The 16887-nt window shown below is 38.6% G+C and overlaps 1 protein-coding gene across 3 annotated transcripts in view; it reads right to left on the bottom strand.

Moving 5' to 3' along the window:
• Positions 1–16887, bottom strand: part of MYO3B (myosin IIIB) — a 227663-nt gene that overhangs the window by 134290 nt on the left and 76486 nt on the right. For all 3 annotated transcript variants that reach the window (XM_062579044.1, XM_062579042.1, XM_062579043.1), the window contains one exon: positions 13105–13170. In XM_062579044.1, the coding sequence (XP_062435028.1) occupies positions 13105–13170 (66 nt within the window). The remainder of the gene's footprint in view (positions 1–13104; positions 13171–16887) is intronic.

Raw genomic sequence — 16887 nt, 5'->3', positions numbered from 1 at the left:
ATATGTCTTTGAAATCCAGTGATATAATATTTAAAAGAAGAAGAGTAGAGTAGCAAGATAGTGCTTGTAATGTCACTTACTAGAAAGTACTCATTGTGGCAAACAAATTAAAATATGTTGTGCAAGTAAAAAGATACTGCAACGTTACGTCACTGAAGGATGAGGAAAGGAGAAAACTAAAATATCTTCAGATGCTCACCTAAACACTCATTTAAGACCAACTTGGACAGTTAAAATAGACAGTCAAACATCAACTATGCTGTAATTATATATAAAAATAACAAATGTAGTGCACCTGCAAATTAAGCCAAATTGTTCGGCCTACAGAAAATATGTAAAAATAACTTAAGTTATGAGCTTGTCTTGCACTTATCAGTTTGACTAAAAGATCTACTACATGAGGTACGATGAAAATATGGTCCTATTTGGTCTGTTATTTTTTGGATCTAAAATGTGAACGCTAAGCAAGCAGAGAATGAAAAGGAAACAAACATTTTACATGTTGGCCTTGATGAAAGTCAATCCAATGACTAATTTGAAATTCTAGTATCTTTCATCGTGCTTTCTTAGCTGAAAATTAATTCTCAGAATTCATTAGTGTCACTACATTAAACATAGGTTGCAGCCATTTGCTGCAGTCTCACAGCTAAGCTCCTAAGCACCATTTCCATTCTGTCACAATTACAGGCAAAGATGAGGCATTTATTAGAAGGAAATAGGAACAGACTTCCATACACACAGGCCTGTCTGAGACAGCCTCTAAAATTTCACTGGCTGCTTGCACTTGGATGATAACATTGTTGGAAATGCTATGTCTCAACAATGTAAACTGCCATTTTGCAAGCAGCAAATCAGATGACTGAAAGAGGAGCTATTTATCAGCATTCATGAGCTAATATTTACTAATGAATAAATGAAAAGAAAAAGATTTCATAAGAACCGCAATGGTGGTCTAAATCTCCTGTGTGTTCAGAAACAGAAAACAATTACTAATGTAATTCATTATTGCAGCCAAACCTAAGTTGAGCAGCAGCAATATTTCTTTTAGAAATTCTCTTTCATCAGATCCATTATGAACCTTTTGGCCACAAACACTTTCTTTAAAAATAAATAAAGCAAGCCACTCCAACTCTTATAGCTTAGGTACATTATAATTCACCTCCAGCATTTTGTTTTCTTCAATTGTTTAATTTTAAGACTGTTAGATTTTCTGACAATCGTTGATCTACTGGCAATGAACTCTTGGAATCTATTTTGTTTCATAAATTGAACATCCAACCAGACATCGAGTCACTACTCATCATCTGCATGCACAGAAGGAGTATAGCTTATTAACTGGAAGAAATAACAACTGTGTATCACACACAATATTAAACTAGGGAGTCCACAGCATCTGGGCTAGACAGAGAAAGTCTCCAATCTGTTCAAAAAATGGTAACAAACTGCTCACTGCCACTGCTCTGGTCCCTCTCTGTCAGGTCCAGGCTCACCACAGTGCTCTCTCCCACCATCCCTTCCTCCAGCAGCTCTACACTTGCCATGCCCTGCCCTCTACAAGCTTCTCACCAAAAAGGAGAGTTTTCACAGAATCACAGAAGGGTTGAGGTTGGAAGGGACCTCTGGAGATCATCTAGTCCAATCCAGGGTCTTGAACAGGACTTGAGGTCTTCCTGAGGGGCAGAATCCCTCTCCTCCCAAAACCACAAAACAATGAATTATCAGATTGCCCTGAAAGCAGAGATAACTCTTCAGTGAGGTATCTAGAGAGATTTCCCACAAGGAAAAGCTGAGAGAATGATGTCACATTTTCTTGATCCTCTCTCTAACCTGAGGCAGGGCAGATGATGGTCTCTAGGTTGTGAAATTTTTCTATTCTTCCTCAAAATTTCCCTGCTACTTCTATCACAAGGCTGTTCCACGGGGGAAGATTATTGTAATCAAGAGCATGACCCCAGTGGGTTGCCCTTCTGCTTAGAAAACACGTAAGATCACATAACACAGGTATATTAGGTCTGAAACTTTCCAATCATTTGACTGGTACAAAGGTTTTCTGAACTAACCAATTTATCTCAGAGATACTAAGATAGAAATTTCTCACTTTCTTCTCAATGTATTTTCTTCCTTTATGAATTTGTGCCCGTTGTTTAAGAAAAAAGGCAAATTCAAAGTTTTTTCTAAAGAAATCATTCATGATGTAGATTCACCTTCAATGCATAAAATGTGAAGTGCAAGTTTGCTTCTATCCATTTGAAGGCACTTTGCCAACTCACTTCAATGCCACTTTTCACAAATTGGGGTGTGGTGGGGTAGTGATTCAGGAATTTGCTTTTTCCAGTGGCAATTGGAAGGAAAAGAGTGAGTCTTTTTTATTTCCCATTTCCACCCTCCACATTCAGGCTACATATTTCTTTGCCTTGGCATTATAAAAAGAACTGCAAATATATCTACTACTGAGCCTGAAAGACCAGCATACTGGCAGTATTTGTTCCCCTCACACTACAGAATTTCCTAACTCCTGCTAAGATGTTTCACTATAAAATAGGTTCAGTAGAACTGTATCAAACTCAATTTTTAGAAAATAAAATTCTAATCAAAGTGGTTATTGTTTTGTTGGGGTCTCTCCAGGACAAAGGTAGCACAATTAGATGAGAGCTAAGTCAGTAGAGAAAATGACCACATTTTTTTTGCTTCTAAGGACCCCTCCATGAATGAAATAGAGTATCAGGCACAGTTCCTGGTGGACAAAGTAAGACAAAACAAAACTATCATCAGAGCTAGCCTGTCTTTGATAACTGTTGAGCATTTAAGCAGCAGTTTTGCATGCTGACTGGTATCATATTATTGTTTTTTCCTTAAGCTTTGACAGTATATTTGGCCTTGATAGCTGTTTTTTAATACCTGTTCATAGCTGTCCTCTTAGAGAAAATGCACAGCCCATCATTCTGTGTTCAAACAATGATGCCTAGCCCTCAGGGACCTCCACCCCTATTTATGCAGGCATAAACAATGGCATATTGTTGTGATGAAGCATGTTCTTACCTATGTATACAACAGACTCCATTCCTCAGTGCTGTTCATCAAATTTTGCATTTGTCATGGACTGTAAAGCCCTAAGTTATTTACTTTCTTAAAAAAAATGAGTGTTCAGGAATAGTTTAGCATTCACTTATCACTACAATAGTGCATTATATCACAAATCAGTCTCTTCTGAGATGCTTAATCCTTTATGGAAAAAAATTGAACTGCAGCTCTCTTTTATCTGCATTGTACTCATAAGAAATTTTCTGATCGAGTCAGTAATACCCTGAACAAATGTCATCACATTTAAAGGAATGGTAAAAGATCAAGGAAGGAAGAATATTCTCTCTCTGAGATCATTTCTAACTGATTAAAATGCTCTGTTTCTTTGTGTTGACATGCAATATCCACTACTCTGTTCTTCCATGCCTCTGTGTTACATGGAGCTGTGGTAGACAGTGGTTCGTCACATGCAGCACAACGGTGGAGAGGAAAAGGCAGTTCACAAGGCACCACATTTGTAATAACGATCCAAAGATTTGTCTGCTTCCCTGAAGCTTCCCTGCTTCCCATTTCCAGGCCTGCCTATTAACCACTGTCGCAGGTGACTACTGTTTGCAAAAAAACAAAAAAACAAACAAAAAACCCCCACTGTGGTAGCTTTGCCAACAGCATTTCTGTTTTCAGTCCTAATTCAGCAAGACATATAGGATGCAAACAATCTTAGCTACAGAACTATATGCAGTTGCCCCTTTGGAAAAAGTAAAAGTTGACACTGACGGTATATAATAGGTTAAATACGTCTCTTGCCTCAAACAAGAATTCCCTGATAAACAACATGCATTTTACTGTTCCTTCTGCTACAACCCGATACCAGGATGAAGGATTGAATTTATGACAAAGTAGTCAATTATCATGTGCGTAATATAAAATCTGATGTGCAGAACACATTTATATCTATATTGATCCGCCTTTTGATAGTAAATGCCATAAATTACTAATCTTCCTTAACAATGACAGAAATACTCTAATATTGAAATGTCATCAGCATCTGTTTTCTTAATAAATCTTCTTTCCGCTGGATTTTTAACATCAAGAATTACATAGTGTAATTTACGAGACACATTTGAAAGTCAAGATAGTTTCATTCAAACTGAAATTGTAAAATTAGGTGTAGCAAATAGTTTTACTTCTTCTACAGCTTTCCCAATCTAACTTGGGCTGAACAAACACAGCTGACACATAAACATGTTTCAGAGAACAAACAACAGAAACTGGTAAGGAATGGCACCTATCACAGCTTCCTCTTCCTTCCTTCTTCTCCCCCCTTAGATACCATCCCCTTTTGTCACTACAGCCTGCAGCTTATCTGAGATGGTTGGAGTACCTAGAAGGCAGGAGGTAAGGAAAGCATACTCTGATGCTGACAATATATGTCTGTTGTGCCTTATGCCAAGCTGGAAAGAAGGCTATGACCAGAGACATTTTTTTTTCTCTCCGTTAGTGTTTAGTGAGTTCTTTCCTATATTCCAGTAAATGAGGACAGCCACTAAAAATGTCATCTTAGATCCACTGGGATCGTACTATGTCATAATCACAGGGCAGTTAGGAAAAAATACAGCACACCATTAAACTGCCTGCCTCATGCCCACTGCCGCAGCCATATCTGGCTGTGCTACGACATCTCCATACGTACTAATTCACAAACACTTGGGCAGATGAAGTCAAGTTAGATCTGCTAGTTGGGAGTCAACAGGCAATAACAATATTCTTCCCATTACTATGCCAAACCTGGCTTCTATGCCATGGCTTACAAGAGAAAAGCAGACAGATCTGTGCTCCCTGGAGCTTTCCTTAATCTAAAAGTATGTTGAATTGCTTCATTTCCAGTTCCACTGTTGATCTGTGGGTGACTTCAAGCAAAATTTCCTTTTCCTCAGTTTCTCCAATTGCAGAACAAGGAATTAAGTTATTTTCTCTATGCTACAAGTATGCCCAACTTCAAAAACTACCAGTAGGAATCAGGAATTATTAACAATTATAGTGCTATTCAATTGGTCTAATGAAAAGATACTGTATCTGGCAGATATGTTTTATATTTTTCTACAACACCAACTTTTACTATTTATCATATTTCCATCCTTCTGCCTTTCATGCCATCAAAAATATATTCCAAATAAACCTGAGCCATCTGGAACATATGTTGAAACCTTTCTTGAGAACCAGAATAATTCAACTTAAAATAATACCCCCCCCCCAAAAAAAAAAAAAAAAAAAAAAGTGTCACAAGATTAGCATACACATACTCCACTTCTCCTTCTCATTGGAATCTGCCAAAAACCACAAACTGGAACAGCTTAAGTTTAAGTCTGGGCTAACAGTTTAAGTATCTTGAGAAAGGAGTATGACAGAAAGTATCAGGTAGAAGCAAAAAAAAAAAAAAAAAAAAAAAAAAAAAAAAGCATTGCGACCCTTTCAGGATCACAGACAAATGGCAACACAAGAGTGGCTAGAAACCAAGCTTCTAACAGCAAAGTAGTTAGAAGCTGAGAGGTGGCCAGGTTGCATTGGATGGGAGTGCTGTCCTTCTAGGATGACAAAAGAAAAGGCTGGTGCATTAGAGACGCAAATTCCCTGAGATGCTGCTAAACAATAGTGGGATTCTCCTTGCAATGTTCTTCGTGTTTTCTGAAGGAAAATGTACATTTGGGGTACAGACAGCGAACAAATAGCTATACACAGCTCCAGATAACTGAATGAAGAGTAACTGTAATGTCTCATTCCCAGTTTAGGGGAGAATTCAGAAAGAGACAATATCATAAAGATTTCTGGAAGCAGAAGAAACTAAACTCCTAAGAGCATCTGCTGAAATATTTGTTCCTGTCATCTCTCTCCCTGCATCTTAGTGTTCCTTTCATGACTAGCACTTCTGCTTTACCGTCTCAGTCTTTGTCATGTTGAGATTTTACTTAATCAAGTATCACAGAAATCAGAACCATGAAGTAACATGGTAGCTCGCTGCCTTTACACTCCCTTTCAAGTAAAGCACGAATGGCAAATGTCGGCTACTACAAAAGCCTTTACTTAAAAGCATCAGAAGCATCTAAGCTTTGAGTTTTTTAAAAAGCATCCCAGGGAAAGAGCAACATGATGACAATAAGATCTTAATAAGAGAGTAAAGAAATTTTGTTTCATCAGATACAACTCTCTCTTTCTCTAACTGTAATCATACTCTCTCTGACTATAATCTACTACACAGCTTGCTATTCCTAATATTGCTAACGCTTCCCAGATAGATTTCTTGTCACTCCACCAGGGATATCCACCTTTCTTAGCATACTACCACAGTACTGTTGGTCTTTATAGACAATTACTCCATAAATCAAGGGAACAGTTGCTGCTTATCACTAACATTAAGGAATCTGACAGTGTTCTTTACTGAGTGAAAGATGTTCTTGATATTATGAGATCTTTAAAATCTAGTATGATTCTTTAAAGGTCCAGGTCTTCAAACTTGAATGGGAATTTTTCACCCCTACCAATAGCTGCATTTTTTTAATACAACTGCTTATTAGGAAGCTGAAGATAACGGTATCATTATATATATATCCATTCATCTGTATAAATGCATGTGCAACACTCAAAAGTGATGGCGAATCTCTATCAAATTACTGTTTCTAGTTCAGCTGTAGACAGGTTTTCAATGTCTAAAGCAATTAATAAAATGGGAAAACTTACAGATTTGATGGAAACCTGTAATATCATAATCTGTATCTTTTCACATTTGCAAACCTCTTTGTCTTCCTAGACACTATGAAATCAATGAGTTTTATCAATTGCACACCACATTCTCAGATGCAGAAATAGTAATATGAAGAGAATGTCACAGAATAACAGTTTAGATTGTGAAAAATGATCTGCATTCATAGAATCATAGAATCAGTAAGGTTGCAGGGACCTCTGGAGATCATCTAGTCCAACCCCCCTGCTCAGTAGGGTCACCTAGAATTCAGAAAAGCAAACTCTAAATAAAGCACTCAAAGCATATACAATCTATATCATCTATTAATTAAGTTACTCTAACTGATGAAGTCTCATCAATGTGAAATTCAGTTTGCAAGGTTGTGTTTAAAGGTGAATACAAAAATTTATCAAGTCTGAAAATTAAATATGCATTGTATTTACAACGTCTCATTGCTAAAAAAACAAAAGATACATTACAATGATAAATGTATGTGACCACAAATCCTGTAACTTCAAATTTTGACTTTACTACTTCCTGAATTTCTTAATTCTTTAATTCCCTTTAGCTTGGGAAAGACTAATTAATTCAAAAAAACATAATAGCTAATCATTGATTAAATATATTTAAAATATCCTGAAGAGACCATTGTTCATTTTAATTAAAATTACCATTTTGTGATGTAATGTAAATAAAGGTTATTGTATCCTCCTGCTCCAACTGCATATTAACTTTTCTAACCACCTCTAGAGATAATTCAAGATTTAAATTGCCAAGGAAATTATTTGCAGCATATGAGCTAATTTTAGTGAACTAAGTTTTTTATTCATTTTAATGTATAATCTGATTAATTTATGAAGGAATTCTGAAACACTTTATGTGTAAAATGGTAGTGGACACAAATTTTTATCTTAAGAGAGTGGACAAGGACATCTATGCTGTAATTACCAAAAAAAAAAAAAAAGCTTCATAAGCATTCATGGCCAAAGAAGGGAGTGATCTCTTCAAACCTGATTCTGAACACAGAAATGAACACAAGCACCATTTTTAGGAGCCATTCTTCCAACAACTAATGTAGCTGTGTACATAGCCTTACAGGAAAGGTAAGCACTATCAATATGTAGTTAAAAACAAACAGAAAAATGTCTCTCATATTATGAGCACAGCAGCCAGGTTCTTCATGGACATTTATAGTAGTAAAGACAGACAGACATGCAAGGAATTTTACTGACCTATTTAAAAGTATGTATGTGCTATATCTATCTCAGTACATACCTACTACGGAAGTAGACTTCTGCCAGAAGTGGTGTGGCTGAAGTTGTGTCTCCTCTGTTTTTTACAACAAAACACTTAACTCAGATGAACTATTTTATTCTAAAAATCTTTTGGAGGACAATACATTGCAGTCTTCTTCTCAAGTCAAGGTCAATAGCACTCGGAATAGAAAGATAAATTCACCAAGCTAAGAATGATCTTGGCCCTCTCTCAATTTGGATTTTGCAAATATGTACCTGACTTAATTACGCTGCTGCAAAACCATACTTCTGGGGGCAAGGAAACCATAGCAAAAATATGGACTTTACTTTTGAAAAAATATATATGATTTTTGTTTTAATAGTCTAAGGAGTTATTTAAGAAGGTGCATTGAAATTTCCAGCGTGGCCTGAAAAATCACCATAATATATGAGTGAACAGTTTTAATAGAAATACCTATTAAGACAGTAAAAAGCATTCTGGTATTTCAAGGCATGAAAAAAATAGGGAGGAAAAGCTACAGTGATGAGCTTTGGCAATCCCAGTACAGATGAAAATACTGTGTCAACAGAACCCAAGTCAATAGTATGCTTAGACCAAGCTGCATACTCCTATTCTGTCAGTACACAGGTCTGGCAGACAACTTGTTCCAGATAAGCTTGTTATGCAAATGCAGTTAGTCATCAGGAAGGAGGAAGATAATGAAATTACTCTAAGGCTAACTACTCATCACAAGGGTGACAGAAACATCAGGCAAGGTCCTAACATATGGATAAAAGGCAGTATGGAATTTATACAATCACCGCTTTTAATTTATCATAACTAAGCTGTCACAAGGTAGACATCAACAAACGCATAACTAATGCATATAAATGAGTCAATTATCAGTAATGGCTAAAAGGTAGCTGTACGATCCAATGTGCTGTACAATTGCAGCTGTATGATCCAATGTTTCACTATTTACTTTTTTTTCTGGAAAATTCACTAACATTAATTCAAACCTTCATATAAATATTTAATAACCTTAGCACCATAACCTTACTAACACATGCACAAGAATGGAGCAATGTCACATAGAATCCTATTCCAGTGTTCTCTTACAGGTAGCTACAAAACTAGCAATTTTATTACAATTGTTGCACTCTTTGTGTTAAGAGACTGCCTATAAGTACATTCCTTACTTCATTGCACATGCTACCATAAAAATGAAAAACAAGATCTGAGAATCTGCAGATGTTGCTGGGGAGAGGAAGTAGTTAAGTAAAAGTAATTAAAAATCAATTTGACTAAAAATATATAATCTGAAGATATCAAAAACCCAAGGGAGAAGATTAAAACCAAGTATAGCTACATAATACAGAAGCCTGACCTCTTTTATGAGCAGTGCGTGCTGAATTAAAGGCATGTTAAGGAATATTAAACTCAATTTTTTGTATTACTCTCAAGCTCAACAACGGCTTCTAAAAATAAAGATACCAAGAGAAAAAAAGAATGATAAGGCAGAAGTATAATGTTTCTGAGAAAGGAATATAATCTTCGTATTTACCAGCTGCTTTGACTCTCTAAAGCATGAGTGGAACATAAACTCACCAGTGATAGTGGTGAGTAGGGATAGCAGTGATATTCACTACTATCCCTAAACACTACAAAAACAAGCTTTCTGTACAATGGAATGGAATTCATTTAGCACTTACTAACTTCTATAATTAACCACTGATTCTGATAATAGTTTATAATGTACACCGCTGTGTAAATATGGAAAAGCATTATGAAGAAATAAATCTTGGGTTCATCTTGCCTAAAAAACCCACATATTTCTACTACTTACACTGAAAGAGACTCTGAGCTACATTTCAGTAATGATAGTAACAGCCTTCATCTGTAAGCCAGCCAATACAGTCCACCTTACCTTCCCGCTTGATTAAAGACTAGTGTAGTAAATAAGACTTTTCCTGGACTACTAACAGGCATTGCATTAACCTTGTTATTTTTAATTTATCATGAAATAGGAAAAAGCTACACAACCTACTTTAAAGGAATCAGACTCAAGTAGGGATACTGTACTCCTGCACAAGTAACGGTAGATATGGTTTGGAACAGATAGATTCTAAAGAGATAGATTCAACCCCGGACTTCAGGAGAGCGGACTTTGGCTCTTCATAGACCTAACTGGTAGAATCTAATGGGTTAAGGCCCTAGAAGGAAGCGGGGTCCAGGAGAGCTGGCTGCTATTCAAGCATCACTTCCTCCAAGCTCAGAGGGGTGCATCCCAAGGACAAAGAAGTGCAGCAAAGGGGGCAGGAGACCTGCATGGGTGAGCAAGGAGCTCTTGGCCAAATTCAGACAGAAGAAGAAAGTACACAGAATGTGGAAGAGGGGACAGGCTACTTGGGAGGATTATAGGAATGCTGTCAAAGTATGCAGAGATGCAGCAAGGAAGGCTAAGGCCCAGTTGGAGATAAGTCTGGCAAGGGATGTCAAGGACAACAAGAAGAGATTCTTCATATACATCAGCAGCAAGAGGAGGACTAGGGAAAATGTGGGCCCGCTACTGAATCGGGCGGGGGCCCTGGTGACAAGGGATGCAGAGAAGGCAGAATTACTGAACGCCGCCTTTGCTTCCGTCTTCACTGCTAAGGGCAGCCCCCAGGAATCCTGCAGCCTGGATGTGAGGGAGGAAGTCTGGAGAAAAGAAGACTTTCTGCTGGTTGAGGAGGATAGGATTAGAGATCTTCTGGGCAGGCCAGACATCCACAAATCCATGGGCCCGGATGGGATGCACCCACAGGTACTGAGGGAGCTGGTGGATGTTGTTGCCAGGCCGCTCTCCATCATCTTTGAAAGGTCCTGGAGAACTGGAGAGGTGCTGAGGACTGGAAGAAAGCCAGTATCACTCCAGGCTTCAAAAAGGGCAAGGAGGAGGGCCCAGGCAGCTATAGGCCAGTCAGCCTCACCTCCATCCCTGGAAAGGTGATGGAACACCTCATTCTGGATGTCATCTCCCCAAGCATATGGAGGAAAAGAAGGTGATCAGGAGTAGCCAGCATGGATTCACCAAGGGGAAGTCTTGCTTAACCAATCTGATCGCCTTCTCTGATGGAATGACTGGCTGGGTAGATGAGGGGAGAGCAGTGGACGTGGTGTACGTGCCTTGACTTCAGCAAGGCTTTTGACACTCTCTCCCACAACATCCTCCTACATAAGCTCAGCAAGTGTGGGTTAGACGAGCGGACAGTGAGGTGGATTGAGAACTGGCTGAAAGGCAGAGCTCAGAGGGTCGTCATCAGTGGCGTGGAGTCTAGCTGGAGGCCTGTGGCTAGCGGCGTCCCCCAGGGCTCAGGACTGGGTCCCATCCTGTTCAACTTTTCTTCCATCTATGACCTGGATGAGGGGACAGAGTGCCTCCTCAGCAAGTTTGCTGATGATGCCAAGCTGGGAGGAGTGGCTGATACACCTGAGGGCTGTGCTGCCATGCAGAGAGACCTGGACAGGCTGGAGAGCTGGGCGGAGAGGAACCTCATGAAGTTCAACAAGGGCAAGTGCAGAGTCCTGCACGTAGGGAGAAATAACCCCAGGCACCAGAACAGGCTGCGGGCTGACCTGCTGGAGAGCAGCTCTGCAGAGAAGGACCTGGGAGTCTTGGTGAACAAGCTGACCATAAGCCAGCAATGTGCCCTGGTGGCCAAGAAAGCCAATGGTATCCTGGGGTGCATTAGGAAGAGTGTTGCCAGCAGGTCGAGGGAGGGGATGCTGTCACTCTACTCAGCCCTGGTGAGGCCACATCTCAAGTATGTGTCCAGTTCTGGGCTCCCCAGTACAAGAGAGACACGGAGCTACTGCAGAGAGTCCAGCGTAGGGCTATGAGGATGATCAGAGAGCTGCAGCACCTGCCCTGTGAGGAACGGCTGCGAGAGCTGGGCCTCTTCAGCCTGGGGAAGAGAAGACTGAGAGGGGATCTCATCTATGTGTATAAATATCTGAAGGGAGGCTGTCAAAGGGATGGGCACAAACTCTTTTCAGTTGTCCCATGTGACAGGACAAGAGGCAACGGGCAGAAACTGAAGCACAGGAAGTTCCACCTGAATGTGAGGAAGAGGAATTTCTTCACTGTGAGAGTGACAGAGCACTGGAACAGGTTGCCCAGAGAGGTTGTGGAGTCTCCTTCTCTGGAGATATTCAAAGCCCGCCTGGATGCAACCCTGTCTAATATGCTCTAGGTGATCCTGCTGAGCAGGAGGGTTGTACTAGATGATCTCCAGAAGTCCCTTCCAACCTCACTAATTCTATGATTCTATGAAAATAGACTTTTTTAGGGTTTCAAACATATGTTCAAATGGTAGTACTGAGGAATGGTGTTCAAAACATTAGTAATTTGAACAATATAAAGTTCACTCCGGTTTGGTAATATTATTCCCCGCATTATACAATTTAGGACATCTTAGGTCACAATGAAATCCTAATGAACCCTAAAAACCACTTAAAAATTTTCTTTAAGATTTTTGGATATAATGCTAATAATCACTAATTTTTTACTATTATTTTTTTTTAAAAGACATACTTTAACTCAATGACAGCCACATCCACAAAGTCTATAGCATCTAGATAATCTACTGCAATCATATTCAGTTAATAGATTAGCTTAATATATTACATACTGTATATCAGCAAACTTAAGAGGAAAAATACAACTAATTTTTTCCTCTTTTTTAAACTGTTACTTTAAATTGACAAGCAGTCATTTCCACTAACACTTTCTTCTTATGACACAAAACTTCACTGCAAAGCCATCAGGCAAATCAGGTACGTTAATAAACCTGCCCTGGGTCCATCAAAAGTCAAGAAGTTAATCAACTAAGGAGCTCAGAGAAGCTGTGAAGCAAATTACATGAAAAGATCAAACTGTGCTGTACAGATTTCAGAAACTGAAGAACAGTCTAATTTATGAAAAATAAATTTGAAATTAAAACCTGCTGTAAAAACAACAACTCCATAAAACAAATTCTACTTGCAGTCAGTCGCACACAGTACATACTGAATAAGCTAACCTTAAAGGCAAAAAAAAAAAAAAAAAAAAAAAAAAAAAAACTCACTGTGAAATGAAATGGTTGAATCCTCTGCACCATTTTTCAGGATGTAGCAAAGTAGGAGGAGGATTTCTGGAAAAAAAATGAGTTTGGGAGTTTAAATGTTAACTTTTACTGGAACTTTTTTACAGACAGACAACAGACATGATACTGGTTACACAGTGGAGAAAATAATGATGCAAAAAGTAATGCCCAAACTGTCCGTGTTCTTCAGAGGCCTGTTGGCCTTTTCCTGGCGCTGTTTCCTTAACTGACAGTTCTGCTCTTTTCATGTCCTCCTCCTTTTGTTTCAACGCCTTTGAAGTTGGCAATCAGAACAGTGCACACAGGGCTTCCCAGCATTTCCCTTTCAACTCAGCCTGACTCAGGAAGGATCAGCTGAGATTGGAAGACTAACCTAGTCATTACACCCCTTTAGCCCTTGACCCCGGACCACTGACTCTGACCATGACTTCTGTAAGTATGGACATCTTCACAATAAGAACTATCACGCTGTCAACAATCTGTGGGATTTTTGTCAAAATTTCAGTTTGTCTTCAGCCTGGATGACCTAAAGGATAAAGTTTCTACACTACAAACTGACAGCTACATAAACTATTAAAAATAGATGTTATTTTTAAAGTGACATTTAACAAACTATTTGTTACACAATATATTAAGGTCTTATTACTTTTCTCTTTTGTTACAAAAGATTCAGGGAGTGCAATTTTCTTCATGAAATGAAGAAACCTAGAAATTTTGAGATGTGCATCATTTGCCAAAGTTATAGGAGAAAATACTATGGATTATTTTCAGCAATAGTAATGTTTCAGCCTTGTCTTCCATTTACCAGTTTTGTATCTTCATGCACATTACAGAATCTGTGGCTATGCATGAGATTACAAAATACAGCAGAGGATTTCAAGAGCTTCTCTAAGAAAAAGCTCTGTATCAAGGAGAGGTAAATTTTAAAAACTTCATTCTCTCTAATGAAAATGGTTATCAGTCTGCATCCCTCATGTTCATGGACTTTGCAAACAGTTTTGAGAGACTCTAAACTGGGGATAGTATCAGGTATTGTTTTAGTTTTTATTTTGCAGAAATGGAACTCCATCTGATAATCTGGGTTTTGATAATAGCAGATTTTACTGTACTGCCTGGAAGTACAGTGTATTTCTTTTTAGAACAATACCAGCACTACCTACTCAGTATTTGCAGTGAATTTTTGAATTTCACTGCAAATCAGTTTGCTTTTTTCAAAGCTCAGTTGCCATTCATGAAATAAGTAGTTTTGGTTTTAATATTTCCAATGTTCTCAAAGTCTTTCCAAGATGATAACAGTGGTGCTTAAAAATTATATTGTTTGGAGGCACTATTATTATTAATCTCATGGAGAACCTACTGGAAAAAGAAGTAAGTATACACAGACATTATGAGAGAAGCAGGTGGGATTTTATCATGGCAGAACAGAAAAGCAGAGCAGATGTTCAGAAAATATATTCAGTCATTTGTGAGTTAATGACAGATTGAGGCACCTTTTTAACTACACAGAACATACTATTCCCACTAAATCACTAAACTACTAAAGTACTACTCTCACTGGCAGCTACTGGGAACTCTTTTAGAGGTGCCTGAGTATGCTATGAACCAAATCATGAATTATGGACACACACATAACCAAGGAAATTGGAACTGTGTAGATGTTTCCTTGCACTTCATACTTTTGTATTTTTTGATGCAAGATGGTAAGATGGTATGTCATTCCTAGTACCTTCTAACTTGTATTAGTAAGATGCTTTTGTAGTAAAATCATAGAACTGGTAGTCCTTTGTACTTGAAAAAATCATGAAATTGATGCTTCAAGTACCCCATCTATAGAATCAGTCTGATAAACCTGACCAAAGCCTTAGTTCCTTAGTATCTGTAAAGACACTGGGGTCCTTTGATGAAAGTTCTTATCTAAATATAAGTATTATTATTTATATATGATTTTACTCTTTATTTTCTCTAGAAGGTAAAACATTAACACTTGGCACACTACACAATATGCCTATCAGGATGATATGGAGTGAAATAATAATGAAAAATCCCTAAGGTCTGATTTAAAATGACAATATTGAGCAAGCATATAGTCAGTTTGGAACTGCACATTCTTTACATTCGCTAGTGCAAAAACAAAGTCAATTCACTTGATTTTGCAAGAAAGTCATTTCTCTTCTCTTGCTTCAAGTTAACATTATGCTCCTCCACTTAGCTTGCACCAGGTGATTCTCTGGAAACAGTAATACCCTCACAGCCAACTACAAAGGCATGAGGTATAAATGTTCCCATTATTAGAGCTACACAAAATCAACATCTGGCATCAGCTAAGAAGCATTCATGTAGTCAAAAACAAATATGACAACATATTAAAGTCTAGTAAAGGCCAGATCATATAACATAGTTCTTTGAGAGTCATTTTGAACAAGGAGAAAGAATATCCAATGATAATTAATTAAAAAAATGCAATCATTCCAATTAAAACTTGTGGATGCAACTCTTCAGTGCTTCAGGACCCCCAAACTTAATGACAAGTCCTTCCCACATGGAAATTCTCATAGAAGAGTTGATTTTTGTTCTTCATCATTTTTCTCCCCAGTAAGCATCTTAACTTTAGGCATCCTTATGTCATGCCTTGTGGTTCTTCCCATAAGTCAGCATGTCAGGCCCTCTGGTATTCCTCAGTGCCACAGTCCTAAGCTGCTTTGTTTCTCTCTAATCTAGCTTCTTTCAGGACATCTTTACTGTGCAATCTTAAGTACGACTACAACTTCTACCTGGCTCAAAAATGACAAAAGTAACAATGAATTCAGGGTAGAACAGGGAGCAAGGTAAAATGCAAAACCTAACCATCAACTTGGGCAAACGCAGCTCAGTGCCTGTGCACACAGCTCGTGCTGTAATAGTAGCACTACAAGGGACACATCCTGTTCAATGGATCAGATAACCTGGGAAAGGGCTGTGGTGCATAAAACCTAAGACGTTTGCACTTCATGTCTTGGATCTGCTGCTTTTCTTTGCAAGTTAGGATGTAATTAGGTGCATGTGTTAAAAGTGAGTCAGAGGATGTGTACATGGGGTAGAGAGTATCAGCTTTGACACCGAGATAAACGTGCACTTCACTTCGAATCCACATCTGGAGGAACGAAAGTCACTCACTGCTACTGTCACTGCACCTTCACCATCAGTTGCAGAGCAGCAACTACCATATGCTTTCCCAATAAATTCTGTACCCAGTGCTCCCAAGATTAAAAGTGTGTCTGCTGTGGAAGCTTATTATAATCCCTCCAGGTGTAAATCTTGGACACTCTTTTGGGGCTAACCTCTTTGACACTGTACTGAAGTAAGATAGAATAGGAAGGGTAATCATATAGCCAGACATCTGTCTCAGCTCAGCAACACCGACTAACATTGGCTCTTCACCGTTAGTTGCCCAAACAACTGTATAGCTCACAATCTGTGCTCAGATAGGAGGTAGCCCAAAACAGGTCACCCTTTTTCAGCATCCTGTCCTAAAAGAGTTTCTCGATAAGGGCATAGGAGTGTCAGTTTAGCTTTCTACCTGCTCTCTGCCTAAGACACCAGAGACGGCGTTCCACAGTGATGGCAGAAAATACTATTGCTTCCATGGCATTTTCACAGGCTGACTCCTGCAATAGGACATAAATTCGAGTTTTAGGCCTACACAAAAAGGCAAATATGGAAGGGTAACTCAGTATTTAAGAGCTTAAACTTTTTTTGTGAGCACATTAGGTCTTCTGCAGTAAAAAT

This window comes from Rhea pennata, chromosome 6, assembly GCF_028389875.1.
Source record: "Rhea pennata isolate bPtePen1 chromosome 6, bPtePen1.pri, whole genome shotgun sequence".
Lineage (NCBI taxonomy): Eukaryota > Metazoa > Chordata > Aves > Rheiformes > Rheidae > Rhea > Rhea pennata.
The sequence above is the reverse complement of the archived record's forward strand: the minus strand, read 5'-3'. Positions and strand labels throughout refer to the sequence as shown.